This window comes from Micropterus salmoides, unplaced genomic scaffold (assembly GCF_014851395.1).
Source record: "Micropterus salmoides isolate LMB-PRFRI ecotype aquatic unplaced genomic scaffold, ASM1485139v1 Ms_hic_scaffold_3, whole genome shotgun sequence".
Lineage (NCBI taxonomy): Eukaryota > Metazoa > Chordata > Actinopteri > Centrarchiformes > Centrarchidae > Micropterus > Micropterus salmoides.
In genome coordinates this window covers 29,942,828-29,962,987 of record NW_024042261.1, presented here as the reverse complement: position 1 = coordinate 29,962,987, position 20,160 = coordinate 29,942,828, and the positions used below count along the sequence as shown (strand labels likewise).

The window sequence follows — 20,160 nt, the reverse complement described above, 5'->3', positions numbered from 1 at the left end:
AAGGTCGATGAATCACTCTGAATCTGCAGGTCAATAGTATTGAACAATAAATGTCTTTTTTACCGTTCCTTCATCAGTGGACAGAAAAAGGCTGGCAGGTGCGATTTGGTGGGGGTTGGCTCAGCATGGAGGGAAGTGTTAATGTGTGTTAATACACTAAAAGCCATGGGGCCTTTTCTAGGTGATGGATTGTCACTACTAAATTAGTGTGTGTGACAGCTCTAGTGCTGCACTATAGGTCAGGGAAGCCTGGATTAACTCTTTTAAGAGATTTGAGAAACATGAATTTGCTACCTGGCATACAGTACTGTGACATGTAAACATAAAACTGTTCCTGATCATTGTTTCACGTGGACAGATGCTTCCTCATTTTATGTGGCTTTAGTAGTTAGTCAGGAAAACAAAAGAAATTATGATAAACAATTTAACTGTGATCTACAAACTGAATAAATGTTCAAGTTTGACAGCAGCAAGATGGAGAATAAATTTTATTGTTGCTCCCAACTTCAATTACTTCTGATCATCTGAAGAGGATAAATCAAGCAAAGCAGTTAAAGCTCTGGAAAATTAACTTAGTGCTAAACACACAGTACAACTGATGCTAATGTGAATGTCATTAGTTTTGCAGGTATTTGGACATAAACCAAATTATTGGGCACATTTAAACCTGATGATGGCACTCAATGAAAGGCTAAGAGATCACCATAGTTATTGCTATTCATCATGAGTGGGACATGCATATGTGTAAAAATTTCATGGCAATCTGTCCAATGGTTTTTGAGGTATTTCAGTCTAGACCGAAGTGGACTGACCGACGGGGCGACATTGCATTCCCTTGAGAAACACTACTTGCGTGGTTAAAAACACAATGAGGGGAGAGTAGATCAGATATATAAAGCAAAGAAAGACACACATCAGGAGGGTACTTTCCATTTCCTCATTATCTATCCATTATCTATCCATTCTGTTTCCAGACATGGGGAGTATTCCTCAGTGCTGGACCAAGCATAATCACATGACTGATGGTAAATCAATACTAAGCAGCCCGGTTCTCATTGAACATATGGCAGGAGAGCAGAAACATCTGGAAATGTCAAGACTTGTGAAAGCTTTGGTATTGGTCGGCACCACCATATTCACCGGCCTATTGACAGGTACAAATGCAGTGCATATAACAAAAGTGGGTGTATAATTGATTGTAAAAAGCTGACCTGGCAGACATGTCACAATCACAACAAAGAAAGTAATGAAATGGAATGAAACCAATGTAAATCTTTACTGCAGATGTATCCAGTACTGATGTAGTACAGAAGTGAGGGGTTGGTGTTTGACGGCACATGTCAGATGTACTGAGGACATGTCACGCAGGAGTGATGTGAGCCCTGTCAGCTCCTCACTCACACCCTGTCCCAGAGCGCTGTGTCAGCTACCTCACTATTGATTGTCAGGCTTCTTTGGGGAATTTGGTTTGATTTGCAGGAGCAGCAAACCCAATTGAATAGAGAAATTAAATGTATAAACAAGCAATGTTCTGCATGATGGCGCCCAGGAATGACACAACGACATAGTCACCTTGACATAACCCCGCAGATTACTCCCAGAGCAATCAACGATGACCAGTGAGGTAAAGCCCCTACATACTGACTATCTATGTGCTTTCAAACAGATAGAGTGGCAGTGATTTCACTGGGTTCAGTTGGAAGCTTTTTTCAAAGTGGCACGGAAATTTCTCCATCGATTTATATTGCTACTATAAAATTATAAGACAAGTGTTAAATCTGTCATTAAAGGGCTCATTGCAGTCTGTAATTGCTGCTGGATACATTTGGCGTAGTTAAAAAGAAAGCCTCCTGCCATTCATTACTGTTACTGTCACAGGGCATCTGAGTGTAGCACTGTGACATCTACTGAGGGAACCTTCTTTAAATAAACCCTGTTTGATCTCAGAGAAGCAGCATGGGGAGGGACAAAAATCTGGTCATATGCTTTAGCTGCATCAGTTCAAGTTTCCTCAGAAATGTAATTGAAAGTGACAAAAGAAGATGGATGAAAGATTGAAATATCTCATTCATTTATTCATCCCACAGGTGGCAATATGCACTTTAAGGAGATTCAAGTAGCTTAAGCATACAGGGCAAGATAACCATCTCATTTTTGTTAATTTCACTCTGTAGGCAAATCACACTTCATCGCAGCTCATAAATAACTTTCTCTTTCAATTCTATAATTCATCTATCTGGTATGATAAGCACAAGACTCTTTCCTCTGAGCTGACAGGTTGACAAAAACACATGAATGAAAGATTAAAGGACAATGTCTAAAATGAGAATTTCTGTGCATCGCAGTTTGACTGCAACTTTCTCACTGTGGAGTGGTCCTATTCTCATCACTATGCTTTGCTTACTGCTGTTGCTGCTTGCTGGGTCAGTAAACGTGAGCTCAGCACCTTGGCCTCTCCCTCAGACATTCACAGAATGGCCATGTCAGCACACTCCGAGCACAGTCTCTACCACGGTCCACATGTTCAGCATGCAGAAACGTTTACCATGCTTCACTGTGGCAGTACAAAAATTGAACATCATTTCCCAGTATATGTTGCAATGTACACAGAGACAACAAGACAAGAAGTCCTCTGAGCAACATGTTACAGTAGAAATGAAGTTAATTTGTTAATTGAGGTTCGGGAGTGGGGCCACGCCTCAACCACACCTCCAATAACCTGTCAAGGCTACATATACCGCTCCGCTCAGCCTGCCCCGCTCGTTTCAGATTGTTCGACGCAAGTCAGACAACGATCTACGCTCAACAGCACACACTTAACAGCACGCTTGTTTCAGATCGCTCGACCCACCCTCTTCCCTTCATCCATTCATCCCTACACACATCCACTCATCCTGTCTTCCCTTATGCCTTCATCCCTTCTTCCCTGCATCCTGCTTCCCTCATCCCTTCATTCCATCATCCCCATCCCTGCTCCCTTCATCCCCTCATCCCTTCCCATTCAGTCAGGGCACAGCTCTCTCATGTCTCATCTAGGTACCGTCTGGGGGGGCTTGCAATAAGCTCGGGCGAAAACACTTCCGAGACGGAACCCCCACACTGAGTCTCTCTGCCCGGTCTTCTGTACACCCTCTCAGACCAGCCAGACGACATCCTTCTTCCACCATCACCCTTCCCCTCTACATGCATTAATCCATCCTCCATAATCCATGCATTCCATATTTGCATGTACCTCTAAATCACACATTGTTGTGGCGTGGTCCTTGCTAGTGAAAAGCTTCTCTCAAAGTTCTACTTCCAATCAGTAACAGGTAAAGATGAGCCACCCCGTGGGTCTCTCAGGCCCACTCATCATCAAACACAACTCTGATCAAGTGATTAGATGAGTGGTGTATTTGTGGAAACTTCAGAGTGTCCAGCCACCCTTTCCTCCTCACAACCCCAGGCGGTCAGGATGAAGAGAGAGAAGGGTGAGGACAAGGCAAAATATACTTCGAATGACAGTTCACTGACAGCAAGATTAATGGCCCAACACACAAAGATCTGGAGCAGCACAGCCTTTTGATAAGACACCCTGTACCCCTTACCCACCTGGCCGCAATCTATATAAATCGAAGTCCTAGTAGATTCCAGTGGCCAATTAATGAGCGGCCCTGGCAAACGACACTGTCCCTCACACCCTGTCCCTGCCAGCCCTTCATCTAGATAATCTGATGTATCACAGACAGAAGGAAACAAAAAAGACCTGTCAGAGATTGTGAAAGGGCAGTTATGGTAATGCACTGGTTTTAGGATGGGTGAGTGGAGTAGAATGTGTGAGTAACTGAATGTGTGTGCACATACAATGGCGTCATGCAATTTATGAGCAGAGTAGAGGTAAGTGGGCAGGTTGAAGGCCTCTTGAGCACTGTTGTTCATATGGAAATTAGAAGTAATGAAGTCAACACTGTCAAATTCACATCTCTCTGCATTGTCACATTGATAAAGGCCACTAGAGGTAATTAATTTCTGTCAAAAATATTGAACACAGAACGGCAGGGAAATGATGTCACAGACTGAAGAGGCAGTATTGTGCTGTTGTCAAGTTTTATATCCCCACAAATCTGTCACAGTGCTCCAATATTTCACAACAAAAGTTGTTAACCATTAATAACTGTCCATTTTCACATTAATTGATGCAAATGAAATAGAAAAATGTGGGTATCACAGCTTTGCAAAATCTCTGGGGCCAGATGCAAAAAATATAGTAAAAGTCTGTGCAGAAAGGTGGAGTATGCATAAACAGTCTTTGCACCAAATGTAATCCCTCACATGCATATTGTTATACATCTCATTAAAGTGTATATTTCACTCATCATGCAGCTCAGTCACTGTGAAATTATGCACATGTGAAAGAGCCCAATCCAACAGTTAGCCACAGACGGATGACGACACACCCACATTTAACCATGTTTGGACAAAAAACAGACTCATCTGGCACAGCAACATCATTTACAGATGCCAAAGCAGCCTTTGTGTCATTACACACAGCTATTATGCATCAGTACTGTATATTGTGAGCCACAACAGCCTATTGATTGATGACACATGACTAGGTCAAATTTATAATTTGATGTTTTATTATTTGATAAATTACTGTGATTTGACTGACAACAATGTTGGTCAACTAAAATAAAGCTTGAAGTAACAGGGATGAGGAATAAATCTATAAATTATGGCTGCATGATGTGGAGAAAAAGTTATATTGCGATTATTGTGGACAATATTTCGATTTTCATTGCGATTCGATTATAATGGAACAAATGGTACTATGAGTCTACTTGCTTAATTATATTATAGGAAAATGCACAAATACTGACGTTTTTAAAATGTGTATTCCTCAACTTGAACAAAGTTAAACGATAAACAATAACAATGACTAGTAAAACAGATGTACAACAGAACAAGGGGAGCATGTTACTCTATGGAGGAGGCGGCTAGAAGAACCACATGTTGGCACGCTGGCTCTGGCTAAATTTACTTTCCACTGCAGAGACACTATCCACCACCTGGAGGAGGAACTAGTATACATGAGTGTATTAGTATAATATTATAACATTAAATAAAGAGTATAATGTTCAGTTAATAGTTTACTGTTAGTATAACAATAATATATTAATTACTATATTCATTATAATTTCCTATAATAGTATGCTATTTTACCACTAGTTGAATATTAAATCCAGTTACAGCTCATTTCTGTGGGTTGTTTTTATTCACTAAATCCTTGTGCAAGCAAAACGCTCTACATTGGTCTCTAGTTTGTACTAATTTGACAAGTACTAACTTGTCAATAATCTTATTGTTCAACATTTGAAAGTTTAAGTAAGTACGTCAAACTATTTTTAATCTCCCGCCCCATCCAGGCTGTGGTGCGTCGGTTGACGAAAAGTAACACTGACAAGCAGGTCGGCTTTATGAAAAGTTGAACATGCTGAACAGCAAAAGGCACAGATACAGGTAGCGTTAGATGGCCAGCAAGCCAAACCCAAACCTTCCTTATCTTCTCCCTATTTTCTTGTGTCTTACAGCTTTAGCTGCCTATGACACCTCTCTGTCTCTGTCACAGAGCGACCGGACCACCTGCATTTCTCTTGATGCTCCGGTGACGAGTCAGATTATGTTTTGAACGATTAGCGGCGGGGTGGGGAGGGGGTTGCGGTAGGTTGTTGTCTTGAAAGTTACACGCACACTGCTCATAAATCATTTTTTCTGATTGCAAGTAGGCTTATCCGTTTGTAGAGGCTCACATGAGAAAACGGTGTGGGCGGAAATAATGAGCAGAGAAAAAAGAGCGTGTCACACACACCTTTTCTGTTTAATTAAATCGCACACTTTTTGCGGTAATGTATTCGCACATGATGACATCGCGATTGCGATTGCAATTAGATTAATCGTGCAGCCCCACTATAAATGTTATTATATGGAACTGAAGTCTAGATGCTGTTGAGATGCGCTAAAAAGACTCAAATTCCCTCCTTCATGTAATCCTCCTCTTTGCCACACTTGTACATTTCACACTCACTTCAATGGTTTATGCATGCATGTTGTAAAGCCTGTTTAGAGGAATACACTGATTGCTCCACTTATTCCACACAATACTCACATACCCATATGTGACATTTATGAGTTATCAGTGGTTGTAAATGTTAGTCTACTGGGTCTAAAAAGAACTTGTTATATGACATTTCCAATGTAAGTGATGGGGAACAAAGTCCTCTGTCTGTGCAAAAAATTGATTAGTCAAAATAAGTGTTCATATTCTAAAGTTATTGTCTTTTTAGTACAAAATTCCCTCTTTGTGTTACTATTTTGCCAGAGCTGCTCAACAAGTATATAGTCTGGTGAAACATAAAAATTTTGTACTGGAATTTTGTCCCAAAGAGATCATAAGGTGTGAAGACTTTATAACACGACATTAGATCTAGCTCTAAAATGTATTGAATTTTGATCTGATGGTAGCTCTTGATAAGGAAAATTTCATGAGTTTTACATGAGATCTCAGAACTTGCAAGAGGTCTGTAAACATATGTGGATGAGACACATATGAGGCTAATGGGGCTTTTATGTGTGTCTGCACAGGACCTATGATTGCCTAAATGCTGACTTTTAATAACCAGTAACTGGTAGACCTAATAAACAGGTCAGAAATTCTCAAACAGTCGCAATTAACTAACCATCAAATATATTCAGGCATGAAAAACTGTGACTAATACTAATGTTATACCAATAAAATGGGCGTGAAGGATATATCAATATATCATTTTTAATAGCTACTGCTCACGGGGCACTATAACCTTCAAGCTACGCCTCGTGCAGTCAACTTCACAGAGCTGATAAAAGTGAATGCTGGGTACACAGCCGCACTTGTGCACCAAAGCCTGAAGGTGTGACAGACACAGGCAATAAAACTCAGCAAAGAATGGTAAGATGGTTGAGGCAGCGCTGTTCTCTCTCACGCTTTCTGTCGGAGACATGACATTAATATGAGACAGAGAGAGTTGGGGAAGTGCACCATATGGAGTCAAGAGGAGAGAGAAAAGGAGCAGAAAAGCTGACATAAGCCCCCTGAATACAGTCAGGGTTCCACTAGCATCAGTGCAATCCTCATCAATCTGTCTATACAAACAAGTGAGTGAATGCAGGCACGCCCTGCATTCACTCACTAAGTGTAGGTGTGGGAGTGTATATGTGTGTATGCCTGCGTCTGACTGAGTGCATGACAGTTTTCCCTTTTCTTGAATGTTGTGGCCCAGCTGTGTGTTTAACCCCCCATACTTCGTCCGGCCATAGGTCTCCTCATCCAGGCAATCACAGGACAGAGGCCAACGTCCTCTCAGCATCCTTGAGCGCCTGTGATGGGCACACAGCCAATGACTGATCACTCGCTTGTTCGCTCTCGTCAGCACTTTCACTCATCCAGCTCGTCATCAATGCTCTGCGGTAATAAAACCAATGTCATCCTGCTCCTTGTGAAGTTCACATGGAGATAAAGAAAAAAAAGCCACTGGCTTTTTGTTCCAAATTAATTTCCCTCTGTCTTTGTGTAAACCATTTCCTGGGTGGCATTTAGTGCTGACAGTGAGCTAATCTCATGTTTCCTTGCCTGATTTCAACCTTCATTAGGACAATTTGTTGCTTTAAAGTCATTTTCCTTTTGACTTTTATAGTCAAGTGTGTGTATATGTGTGTTTCTAAATGGAAATAATTGATCAAGTGAGGTTGTTCTGGAGCAACAGGAGCACCTCTTTCGTTAATTAAAGCTGCATGAGGCAGCCATAAACATTAGGGAAATGGGGTTGTGTATCAGGTGTATTAGCAGGACATGATCATTAGTGTGGGGACTTTGTCCAGGGAAATCTCTTATAGCCCATCATACAGAGGTTTTGCTCTGGCCAAGAGCATGTATGTAAGCATGATGCTGTGGTGTCCATCTGAGAGTTTAGGGAGAGATAGCAGTCATAAAGAACAACAGACATTAAGTTTTGGTAGCGTCTGGCCATAACTCACGTTGGGGCAGAGATAGGCCTATATTCTTTTTTAATCTTTCTGCTTACTTACTATTATATCACAATAGGAAAATTCCATATCTCCGAACATTGTCTAACATTTCTTATCCAAATCATTACATGTGCAGTGGACAGCTATACATTGGAACTGGCTAAAAGTGCCTGTGGAGATTATGAGGGTGCAGATGGGACAACAACATTAAGAGGAGATAAGGGAAACTCATAAAATAGCAGCGTTTCATTTCCTAAAAACCCAATAGATGCCAGGGCTGCCTGACTGACTATCAGCTAGTCCGTAGAATCATAGCTTGGTTATCGTTTCTGTGAATTGAATGGTAGACCAGGACCACATAGGTGGCTGTGGCTGGAATGTTGATGCTAACATGCAGGCATACTTTTTGAGTAAGAATTTGAAGAGGATGACATACTGTAAACCATTGCCAAATTAATGAGTTATTTATTCCAATCAAGCTAAAATGTGGGAGAAGCACTGTACATGGAAGTAGAGTTACTACATCCTGTTCCTGACTTTAAAGCTTTTTATACACTTCATCCATATTCTCTCCATGCACCTGACCTTCTGCTTTAGAAGCACAACACACATTAATATTTAATATCACAAACACAGATACACCTACACCCCTCAGTGTTGGGAAGTCTCTACAGCACAGCATACAGCCTGGCTACCTCATCTGGTGTTTTACAGTGCATTCACACAAACGGACACGGTGACTATTAAAATCAAAACAAATGCAATTGGTTGTTACACACTTCGTTCAACTTTCCCAAATTGCACCTCAGGCAATCTTTCTTTAAATGTCTTTAAACAGTAGTGGACGGCATCAGCACGTTTTTTAAATGTTTAAATTTCGAAAGAGTGTCATCCTCTTGCATCTCTGTTGAAGTTTGTATGAGTAAACAGGGCATTAGACTAAGGGAGACTAGGCACTCTCAGTATAGTGAAACAAGGAATAACATGCATTTATGTTTCAGTGATAGCTGTTGTATTTGGTTGGATATGTATTTCTAACAAAGGATCTGTTTAATATAAATTTTTCAAAATCAGATCGGAGTGTGTGGATGCTTGTCCTATCATTATACATTGAATCTAAGCTACAGCACCTCCAACAAGCTTTTGTTTGGTGAGCAGCAATCTTTACGTACTGGACTATTTCTAACAACAGATGTATGATCACCCCAATTATTTCTACTTTACTTCACCACAGATGAACTTTGAAGAAGGCACCTGAAAGTGGATCCAACCCCCAGAGCTGAATGTTGCAGTTTTCACTTAGGGAGAAGCTTAAAAAATTACCAGACCCTTCCTTCCTCTTCTCTTCTTCCTCATCAATTGTCCGCATGTCTGTGCATCAGTGTCTCAGGGCAGCAGAAGCCAAAGCGATGGAGACAAAAGGCGGTTTGGGTATTAATTCAGAGCTCACGTCTTCTTTCAGGATCCTTTCACATGCAAAACACCAGGCTGAGCAATGGGCAGAGGGGAACGCTGACAATTACAGCTTCACATTGAGCCACTATTGGAGACTCACTCTTCAGACTGATTGACAAATGAAAGGGCTGAAATAGCTTCCATATAAAATGGCCACTTGCCAGAATAGGGGGATCATCTCCAATATCTTGTCTCAAATGGGAAACGGAAAAGATGAGCGTGAATGGAAAATTGAGCTCACAATTCAGTGCTTTACAAAGGCCATTTAGGCTACATGCACAGAATACCCAGTGGTATGGCAGAGTCTTTAAAGTTTAAATTCAATGGAACATCAAGATAGAGCAGCGACTATTTGGGGAGATTTGTATCCAACTGTCCTTTTCCTTCAATCTATAAACTTCTCATACTTCACTGCCTAATCCACTCTCCTGTTCATACACAGATGGACATAAATGATAGTTACACACAAACATGCACTGATTAGCCAAAATTGCATTGTTCATACAGCAAAAATCAACAAATATGTCTGAAATTCTGTGTAAATCATTTCTGGGGAAACAAAATGAGATGTTCATTGTCCTGCTAAGCACGTAGACAGATAGATTTCCAATCATGGATGTTGCTCAGTTTGCCTGCTAGTCCCTCAGTGTACCCAATCTACACAGCTGAGTACAGAATCCAAATCAGTTTGTGGAGATGAATGCCTGTTGAGTGCCTTATCAAATGTGAAACCAGAATGACATGGCTCCCGCCTGTGTGAGAACTGACAATGTTTTCTTGCTGAGACTGACTGTAACATTCAACTTTGCTTTTAAACTTCTATTTACAAATCCGATATGACTTAATAAAGGTATGCTGGGAAAAATGTATGCAGTGAGTTGTTTCTTACTTACATAAACATTTCTTGAAGGCAAAGATGTAGTGGAGGCAGAAGTAATTTTAACCTCAATTAGAGGAGTCAAAGAACTGCAAAAAATAACTAAATATGAATAACACAAAAGACAATGACTATGATTTTATTATGTTTAAAGGGTAAGTTTTTATTCCTGTTAGGGTTATCCCAGTGGAACTATACTACGACACAGTAGCCTGAAGAGCAGCCCCTGCAATTGGAATTGCCTCCACAGTGATTTGGCAAAATCAATTGTCTTGAGGGTAAAAACTAAGACTTATTATCAATTAACAAAACTACATGAAAAAAGTAAATGTGGCAAGAAAGAATCAGTCTTACTGTTGTGTGCATGAAATGCAGGTAGCCAGAGACACAACACAGGTATAAATAACAAGTACTTGTGTCTGAGAGCGCAAACAGCTGCAGGGGAGTGATGAGTGCTGCCGTAGGAGCACAAACAGGTTCTTTAATGGAGAGAGGGATGTGAGGAGAAATTCATTTGTGAGATGACACTCTCCTACAGCCCCACAGCACAAACCCCATGAGGGGGATGTTGTGGCTCAGAGGATGGGCTGTGGTGGTGGGGGGTGGATGTGAGTGTGAGGGGGTCGGTGCAGGGCAGATTGAGGAACGGGGTGAAAAGATGCAGAGGTGCCTGTGTCACGTCTCTATGGAAATCAATAAACTCTGCTGCATGCACAGCACACCATATCACACATGCACAAGTGTACGCATACACACACACAAGCACACACACAGCACAGGGATTGAAGAGGTATGAAGGAGTTGCATGCAGAAAAATGGGCAGCCGTACTGTTATTGTATTATCTGTTCCTATATTGCCTCGCATTTGTTTTAAAAGCAGTGATATAGGATGGGAGGCAATTACATTGTGCCTTTTCTTTGCCACATTCAAATATGTCCAAAATGTATTTTTATCAATGAAATCTTTATTAAAACTACTTGCCGTGTTACATCGCATGAATATTCAATAGAAAAAGTCATACTGCAGCTTGAAGGACGTTCTGAATTAGATTAAGAAATACCTCAAATGAGGATTTCTAACTTTTAGTTAAAATGCCTAAGAGGTTGTCGATGCATGTGTAGGTGGTAATGACTAAATTAGTCAGCATATTTTATGATGACATTACAGCTTCAGCCTTTTCTGTTGATCTTGCTTAAACTTTGGGCAATGACTTGCACACACTTCTGGGCTCAAAGCATCTGCTATTATAAATATTTCTTTCTAATTAGAGTTTACCTTTATTTCTTGTTTCTTTAGGAGTGGCATTTTGTCTTTTGGTCTCTTACAGGAAGTGGGACCTGTCCTAAATATTGCCTTCCCCTTGGACTAACTTAGCAGTGAGCTGAGGTTCAAGGTGAAGTCACACTGGATACATGTGAAGCTGTAGCCGAAGGTGTTGAATTAAAAAACAGGACACTCAAGCTCAGAACATCAAATCTCAAGCCTGAGAGCAAAATAAAAAAGCTGGACCCCTGACACACACAGACACACACAAACACACACTCCATGACAAAAAGAGAAAAGCCCAGAAATAAAAAGGGAGGAGAATAATAATAAAACAAATGTCCAAACCTCCCAGAGCAGATTTTTCATCATTAAATGATGGCCTGAGGGTGGAGGGAGTATGATGAGGAAACACTGGCTTGTGCCCTGCTCTGTAATTAAATGGTGGCAGGATGGAGAGAGAGGCAGGGAGATGATAAGAATTGGGCTTTGTGCCCCAGGACAGACGAATATTGTCAGATGCTTTAAACAATACGGTTATCTGTGGGCAAATTGCCTTTTTTTTGCAAACACAAAGATGGTAAACACATTGTTAGAGTATCCTAATAGAATCACTGGGTCCTCTCTCTAAAACAGAAATGCAAATGGAAAGGATGTATTTACATTAAAAAAGCACATAATAGAAAAACACAGAGAAAAAGAGAAAATAATACTATATGTGATTTGAAATATGCTCAATGAAACTAAATAATAATGCAAAATACATTTGGAATACAAGATAAACAGATTTAAGGCCTGTGTCCACCAAAGTGTTTTTTCCTGAGGCCAGCATCTTTTTTCAATTCATTGCAATGGGAATGCTTTTTACAACATGATTAAAATGCCAGCAGTGTGACGAGGCGCTGAGCGTCTTTTCTGCGCTAGGCACTGAGCGTTTTTTTCCCGGTCGCAGAGCTGAAAAATGTTCAACTTTGGGAAAAACGCTGCGCTCATCACTGTTACTTTTTACGCAGCCATCCAATCACAGTGCAGGCAGGGCAGGACAAACACCACAATGAGCCATCTTCGCTCTTGAACGAAACGATGTGCCTCCTTGGCGAGTTATTTCCTTGTCCGCAAAATCTCATGAACCCATGAATGGTGAGTCTGTTCCCTCGCTCTAAATGTTTAAGCCTTCTCTTCATGCAGAGCAAGGGCCAGAGCAAGTGGGCCTACGTACTTTGTGGTGACATTTTTACATTCAGTAAAATTAGGTAACTTGCTTGCAGCACATCACCTCCACGGAAATTATGTATCATAGCAACCACAGTGTCTCGAAAAAAACCCGCTTTGGTGGACACGGGCCCTAAGGTGGGTTACAAAAATAAAATACATGGTTAGAACTGCTTTAAAATATACAGTATGTCACCATTTATTTTGGTTGCTTTTTTACGTTACATGTGTTACATGTTAACAACGTGTCAATCACAAGGTAGCCACGCCCTAAAGAATGCCCTGCTTTATCGTCTATGGAGAGCACAAGTCCTTCCCCTTCCGGCAGACCACTATGGGACCTTACTTCGGAAAAAATATGTATGGTAGTCAATGGCAAGAGACAACTAATTTTTTGATTCCGTTTGAATTGTGCTCTGAATTACACACGATGATGGTCAATTTAAAATGTACATTTTAAAGTCAAGAAAGTTGCAGTTTTATGTAAAGCTGTTGATGTATAAGACTCTGAAAATACATTATTACAAAGACCACAAACCCAAAAGGGGCGTATGTGACATCTGAAGCTAACGTTACCAGAGCTATTGTCAAAGAACTTAAACGTGTAGATGATGTGATAAAAGAACAGAGAGTCATTGGATTAAACACATCAGGTGAGATATATTTCTGCGTGGAACAAGTTATCTAGCTAGCAGCAACCAAGCAATGAACGTTAGTTAGCACTACCGCGTTAACATGTTGGTGACGCATATTTTGCGAGACGAGAGATGTATTTCATTGAACGGTTTTCACATAAAACTAAATGTCACTTTACTGTTTTACGACATAAGGTTCCATGGGCTGGAAGTGGAAGCGAGTGACTTAGGCTCTCTATTTCCCTCTAAATGGAACCATAATACAAATAATAATACAAAACGAACATCCTGCTGTATTGAAGAAGACTTGAAACAAGACATTGAGTACCACTATCAGACTATCGCCGATTAAGATACAAGTGGTATTACAACACATTATGAGCTGGGGCTAGCTGGTTCGCATGCTAACTTCAGTAGATATCTCTGCAACACAATACATAGATGTCTTTGAAATGAAGTCAGAACATCTTCACATTCTGTTGCTAATGTCAGTGTTTTGGCTAGTTCAGATCCATACTGAGGCAACTTAATCCCTAAAATGTGATGACAATAATAATAATAATAATAATAATAATAAAAATAATAATGTATTTTTATATTTTCAAATTATAAATAATCACTAGTGTTTTAATTAAATACATTTATACATACCAGTATTTTGTATTTTATTTTTATACATTAGATGAGTAAGTATTTGTAATTTCTAATTACTATTTGTACCCTCTCTGAAGTATATTTACCATGTTCTCCATCTTACTTTGTTTGCTAACATTTCCTAGCAAAGTACAACTGAAGGAATGTCTGGGAATAGTTTTGCAGGTATTTGGTCATAAGCCAAAGCTTTTGGACAAATTTGACCAGCTGATGTCTCTATATGGGAATCCCAAGGGGAGTGCTCCTGCATCAACTCTTGAGTTTGAATATGAGTTTGCAGTGCAGACATAGTCCTTATTCAGTCACCAGCAAGCAGAAGAGATTTCCTGACATTTGATTCAAGCTTTGTCCGTACACGCCCCAATAATGAGTGTAGTTCCAGCGCAAACATTTGCATCAACACGACTTGTTTTGATTCCATTTAACACCACCGCAAAGATTTTGCTCCCCGAACACAAATACTACCATAAATCATACCTACTGGTGTTGAAAGAGATTAAACCACACACAACAAACAACACAGTCTTGATTGGACATCAGAAGAAACTATTATTGGAAAAAAAAAAAGTGAAAAGGAAAATAAACCATAGTGACAACTGGAATAAGGACATTTGCAATTTCAACTGACTAAGAGTGGTTTGCTTTGATAAATCAGTATGGACAGTGTTCAGAGAAAGGGCCTTGACAAAGCTTTTTAATATGTCTTAATGGAATCAATGGTGTCACTAAATTGTATCGTTCTCCAAAAAACAGTCTGTTACAAGAATTTCATTATATGAAATGCCAAGCCTTCAGTCCTTTTCCTTCTACAATAATGGCACAATCTCCCTTGAGAAAGAAGAGTAAAACACAGTGGTGAAATGACAATTTTTCACCCATATACAATTACAGGGCATTTTGCAAAGTGCTATATAAAGCAATCAGGAATCACTCTCGAAAGTTGGCAAGGAGAGAAGAATACTTTGTTTTTAATGTCTGGATATTTTATTTTGACATTTTCATTGGTAAAAAGCTTTTGTCTGCCCTTTGCCAAGCAAAATCTGTTGTATCCCTGCCAGTCAGGTTTTGAATTCTCTCGATGGGGACTGAAGATGAGTACAGCCATCCCTGAAAAATGGCTGTGACTCCATGGAGTCATGCTACTGATGCCAAAGTAGGCTGCTTCATTTTTCTGGCTTTAGCTTTAAATTAGATCAGACATCAGAAACGACCTTCAGATATCAGCAAAGCCAATATGCTGACTATGATGCATCCGTGAAAAAGGCCAGTGATCAAGATTTATGGAGTGAGGCTACACTGTGTGTCAAGAGTGATATGTGTCTCATCAACAGTGAAATGAAATGTCAAATTAGTTTGTGTGAGGCTGTGTGTGTGTTTTAGCTTGTCTGCAAGAATGCGCTAATGGCTGTTTATACACATGATTGAGAGACAAACAGACAAAGAATTTGAAATGAGACCCAAAGTGAGAGAATAAAAGGAAAGCTTGAGTGTCAAATAGGGTGCTTATAGTGCAGAACACTAATAAGGAGAGCGTCAGCAGGACAGGGGCAGCAGATCCATTCTGCTCCAGGCTCCATCTTGGCAGTACCTGTTATAAACTTTCTCTGCCGTCTTGCACAATTGGTTCTGTAATTTAAAAAGGTCAGCATGGCTCTCGTGTAATTCAATACTCTCATGGTGCTGTATTATCCACATATTTAATCACCCTCAGGGTGGTGTGCAAGCTGAATACTGAATGTAAAGGCAAGAGGTAGAACCCATTGTACAACACAGGACCCACCTCTCCCACCTGATGTATAGCTATATGACTCACAAAATGCAGGAGGAGGAACAGCTTATTCATGAGTATGGCTTTATGTTACCGTTTTAGTTGAAGAAACATCTGGAAAATGAATAATGTGAATAAGGTATTCATCTGTGAGCATGGCATAATATAAAATTGGATGGTTGCGGGATGTTGCGAAAACATTTTTATTTTAAGTTGCACAAAGAAGAAAAGATAATTTCTTTGTCTGAATTTCACTGAGTGCACAATATTTTCTGTTATGGAGTTGTCTAGAAAATCAAACTAAAGGACAGGTTTACCAATGAAAAAATATCAGTAATATAAAGCAAAGAAAAGTCTTTATCATGAGACATATAGCCATACATATTGCACGCAATCGTCCTGTAAAAGACAACATCATAGATGTCTATGGACACTGTTAGATAACAACAGCTGACAATTCAGGAAAAATAACAACTCAAGATCTTTGCAAAAGCAGAAAGTTTACATTAAACTGAAAAGAAAAGGCATTTCGTATGACTGTATCTACCCACCCCCAACTTGAAAAATCTGAGGAACCTGTTGCACTGAGGCTGGCACAGCATAATGGGAAATTAATGATATTTCACACAAGAAAACCAATCACCAGGTAAATTACAGTGAGCAGAGAGCCACTTTATTATCTTTATATAGTAAACCCATACATGGTTAAATATACTGCACATGTGGCATGCTTAGCTGAGCAGATGACACCAGTCGAGAATGCAGCATAAAGAGAAAGAAATAACTGAATATGCTTGCCTGCAGAAATAAACAGCAGCCACTTTGCCTACATGTCCCTCCTTCTAATATGCCAAACCACATACAGCAAAGCTCAAAGATAGGAACATACAACCGGATAAGCATGTACTGGATATAGGACAAAAAATCACAGTATACTGTAGTTGGAGGTTCAATCAGGTCTCTCTAACAGAGTTAGAGGATGGCATGCAACTCCCAAACTGTTACTGTATACCTTGGAAAGTTGTGACACGAAAAGGGTTGTATCTCCTGTAATTGTTAAGTTATTTATGGTAAAAAAAAACACAAAAAAACATCTTTATACACACAATGGTGTTACTCCCACCAGAATCTCACCAAACAAGAGCGTCAATATTGGATGGTTCTGCAAAACCAATGATTAAATTCAGTGACAATGTTTTAAAAATTCTTTGCTTTTCACAATATGCACATGGCAGCTATGGCATGGTTAAGGTTAGGAAATGTTTGTGGTTAGTGCAAATAAACTATGATTAAGACGTATAAGACGATCTCCTGCATAAAAGTCAGATGTACTACACAACTCTGACCTCCCCACATCCCTGTAAATAGGGCACACTACTTCTTGCACTGGCACTGAGTGTACATTATAAAGTGCATAAAAGTCCAACATGAATATAATTCCTAGCATAATGAGCTGATGTATTTCCATCATCTCAAATGTTTGCCAAAGTGAGACAATGTATACAGGATACTAGCCCATTACCCATTGACCTGAGAGGGCTAACAAAGTACCTTACAAAACCCAGAGGATGAAAATACCTAAGGGGGCAGGGAACTGCCAGTATTTACTTTAGGCAAGGAAGTTAAAAGAGCTGTCAGTCTGCAAGTACACAAGAAATAAAAATCAAAGTAATACCAAGACATTTCTCTCTCATTGAGAGTCTATGGAAGGAAGACACATGGTCCCAGCGGAATTCGACTTTCCCACATCTAGATATTTATAACAGTTTCTTTACTCTGCTGACACATTTGCAGAAAGTACAATTCATTGCTTAGATCTGACATCTCTCTCTGGTTTGGGTGAATTGTCACTGAAGCTCAACACCTTGCTTGAGGCATAAAGAAACAAGATATATTTTCAAATATTTGTCCCCTAATCCAGTAGACTTACAGATACGTCATTCTGCACTTAAACTTTTTGTGGGTATCACCTTGTATCTTTTCAGCTATAACTACAGCAGAATGTGAGTAGCGTGCAATAGATATAAGATGATTATTACACTCACTTATTACACGCCATCAGAGCAGAGTGTCCCTTCATCACAAACTGAATTCATTCCTAATATAGCTCTAGCGGCCAGTCAGAGATCCTGCTCCAACAGTGTGATTGAAAGCATTTTAGCCAAGGTAATGATCCCTCACCTGTACACACACATGCGTGCAGATACACACATACACCATTAAATCAGAGGACAGGGAGCCACACATTGCCCTCTGCTTGACAAGTAAATTCCTTCCTAGATCGTGTTGGTGAAGGAAATTACAGGGAGAAAGAAGCTGGTGGCATGAACATGGTTAAAGAAAATGAATGAGAAATGGAAGACAATAGAATGAATTTAAGGATTAGTAGATAACCGAGAGCAGCAAGTTTGAAATGCTCTGCTAAGCACGACTGCATGGAAAAGGAGAGAGATCTAAGTGTTGTGACTGAAATGACGATGTCAGTTGTGGTGACAATAAAAGCATATAGGTAAATCTCTTATCTCCGCCAGGGAGACATTTCAGTAGCATGACTCAGGCCTTACATCAGAGACAAAACTTCTTGAAACACATTTCTTCAAAGGTCTAACTGAGCCACATAAAAACAACACATCTAAATCTTTAAAAGAACTATTATACTACTATAACATTAATCAAGAAAAAATAACTTTATCGGGCAAAAGTAAAGTATATAAAAATATATATAATGTTTTAAATGCACACAATTTACCACACATTTCTACCTAGATAACAGAACACATGGACATATTCCTCTTGGGCAGTGCATAATCTAATATAATTCAAATCTACAACATTATGAAAACTAAAAGTCTTGTAAATCTTAGATGAAGCATAAGATGCATTACTATGATCAAGGATCAATATGGACTGTTCACTACAGGCTAAATTGCAAAAGTTGAGTACTTGAGGAACTACGTTTCTTTCATTGTATCTCTATCTCTAAAACAACTGTTCCCCGTTCCTTACTTTAAGGAAGATCTAAATTTCATTGTGAACTTGTGATATTTTGACACAAACAAGATCCCTCGGTCAAACCTGTTCCAAAACACTTGACCACCAGATACCATATATTTTCAAGTATAAAGTTGTAGCATTTCCTATCATTAAGCAGATTGGAAGTTCACTCAGAGTTTCATAGTGCCACTTGCCTTTTCCTAAATTCTTCTGATTCTCCTTCACATTTACATCTATGCTTCACATTCACAATCAAGATCAAGGAAAAGTGCTTAGGAAAGGAAAAAAGACATAATTTTTTGTGCATTTCTGCACATCTGGTGGAGTTCATAATAACCCAGCAGAGAGCTTCTAAACTGTCATGATTGCCGTCAGTGTGTTCAGGCCACAGAGGGCTCACAGTCGATTTTCACAATCTGAAAAAGTTTCATACTCATTTTTACTTAGTAACAAATGTCCCAAATGTACTCTACTCTTTCTCTACTATTTTTATCAGGATAGCCTGGAGCCTATCTCAGCATGCACTGGTTGAAAAGCAGGTACACCCTGGAGAGGGATCTGTTTTACCCATTGTATTGTATAACGGTGCAGCTAGACAACTGCTTAGATGTTTCCTGAGTGAATTGTCTAATATAAGATTTTATATAAAAAATAATGTTGCAAGTCTGGTGCCAAATGACTGCCTCAAACTATAAGGTATACAGTTATATGGCAATAATAAGTCATTAAAGCTTTAGGACAAAGGTGTCAAGCACATTATAGTCAGACAATCACACAGACTGACAGACACACTGACAAACCATGATGATGGAGCTAGAACATGAAGTTTTCATTACTGATGAGAAGACATGCCAGTGCAGAGAAATTTGATGTCTTACCTGAGACTAAAGGAACCTCTTGGCCCTGGGCCAGCCTGAGCAAAACCATTACAAAGAGGGGCGTGGCCCCCGACCACATGCCACGCATTATGATGCTCACTGTCCTGGCATCACTAGGCGTCAATCTGGAGAAATAGATAAAAATAAGATTTAAAAAGTTGCCGTGTTGCTGGGATAGCCCTCTCTTCACTTGGTTGCACAAAGAAAAAACAATAATGGATTATCAATTTATTGTACAAATTGCAATAAATTTCCAGAATGCAGGAGAAAACAACAATTACTGCAACAGTATGAACACAAAACATATTGATATTTTTTAAAGCATTAATGAATACAAAGCAACTTTCATGACAAAGGACCAACAGTTTTCTATTGAGATCCAT

The 20,160-nt window shown here is 39.6% G+C and overlaps 1 protein-coding gene across 1 annotated transcript in view; it reads right to left on the bottom strand.

The window, feature by feature from the left end:
* The window catches only part of robo1 (roundabout, axon guidance receptor, homolog 1 (Drosophila)), a 200,482-nt gene extending 180,602 nt beyond the window's left edge, over positions 1-19,880 (bottom strand). Inside the window, exon 1 of the mRNA XM_038692247.1 lies at positions 19,778-19,880. Within this exon, the coding sequence (XP_038548175.1) occupies positions 19,778-19,865 (88 nt within the window). The 5' untranslated portion in view covers positions 19,866-19,880. The remainder of the gene's footprint in view (positions 1-19,777) is intronic.
* Between the last annotated feature and the right edge of the window lie 280 nt (positions 19,881-20,160).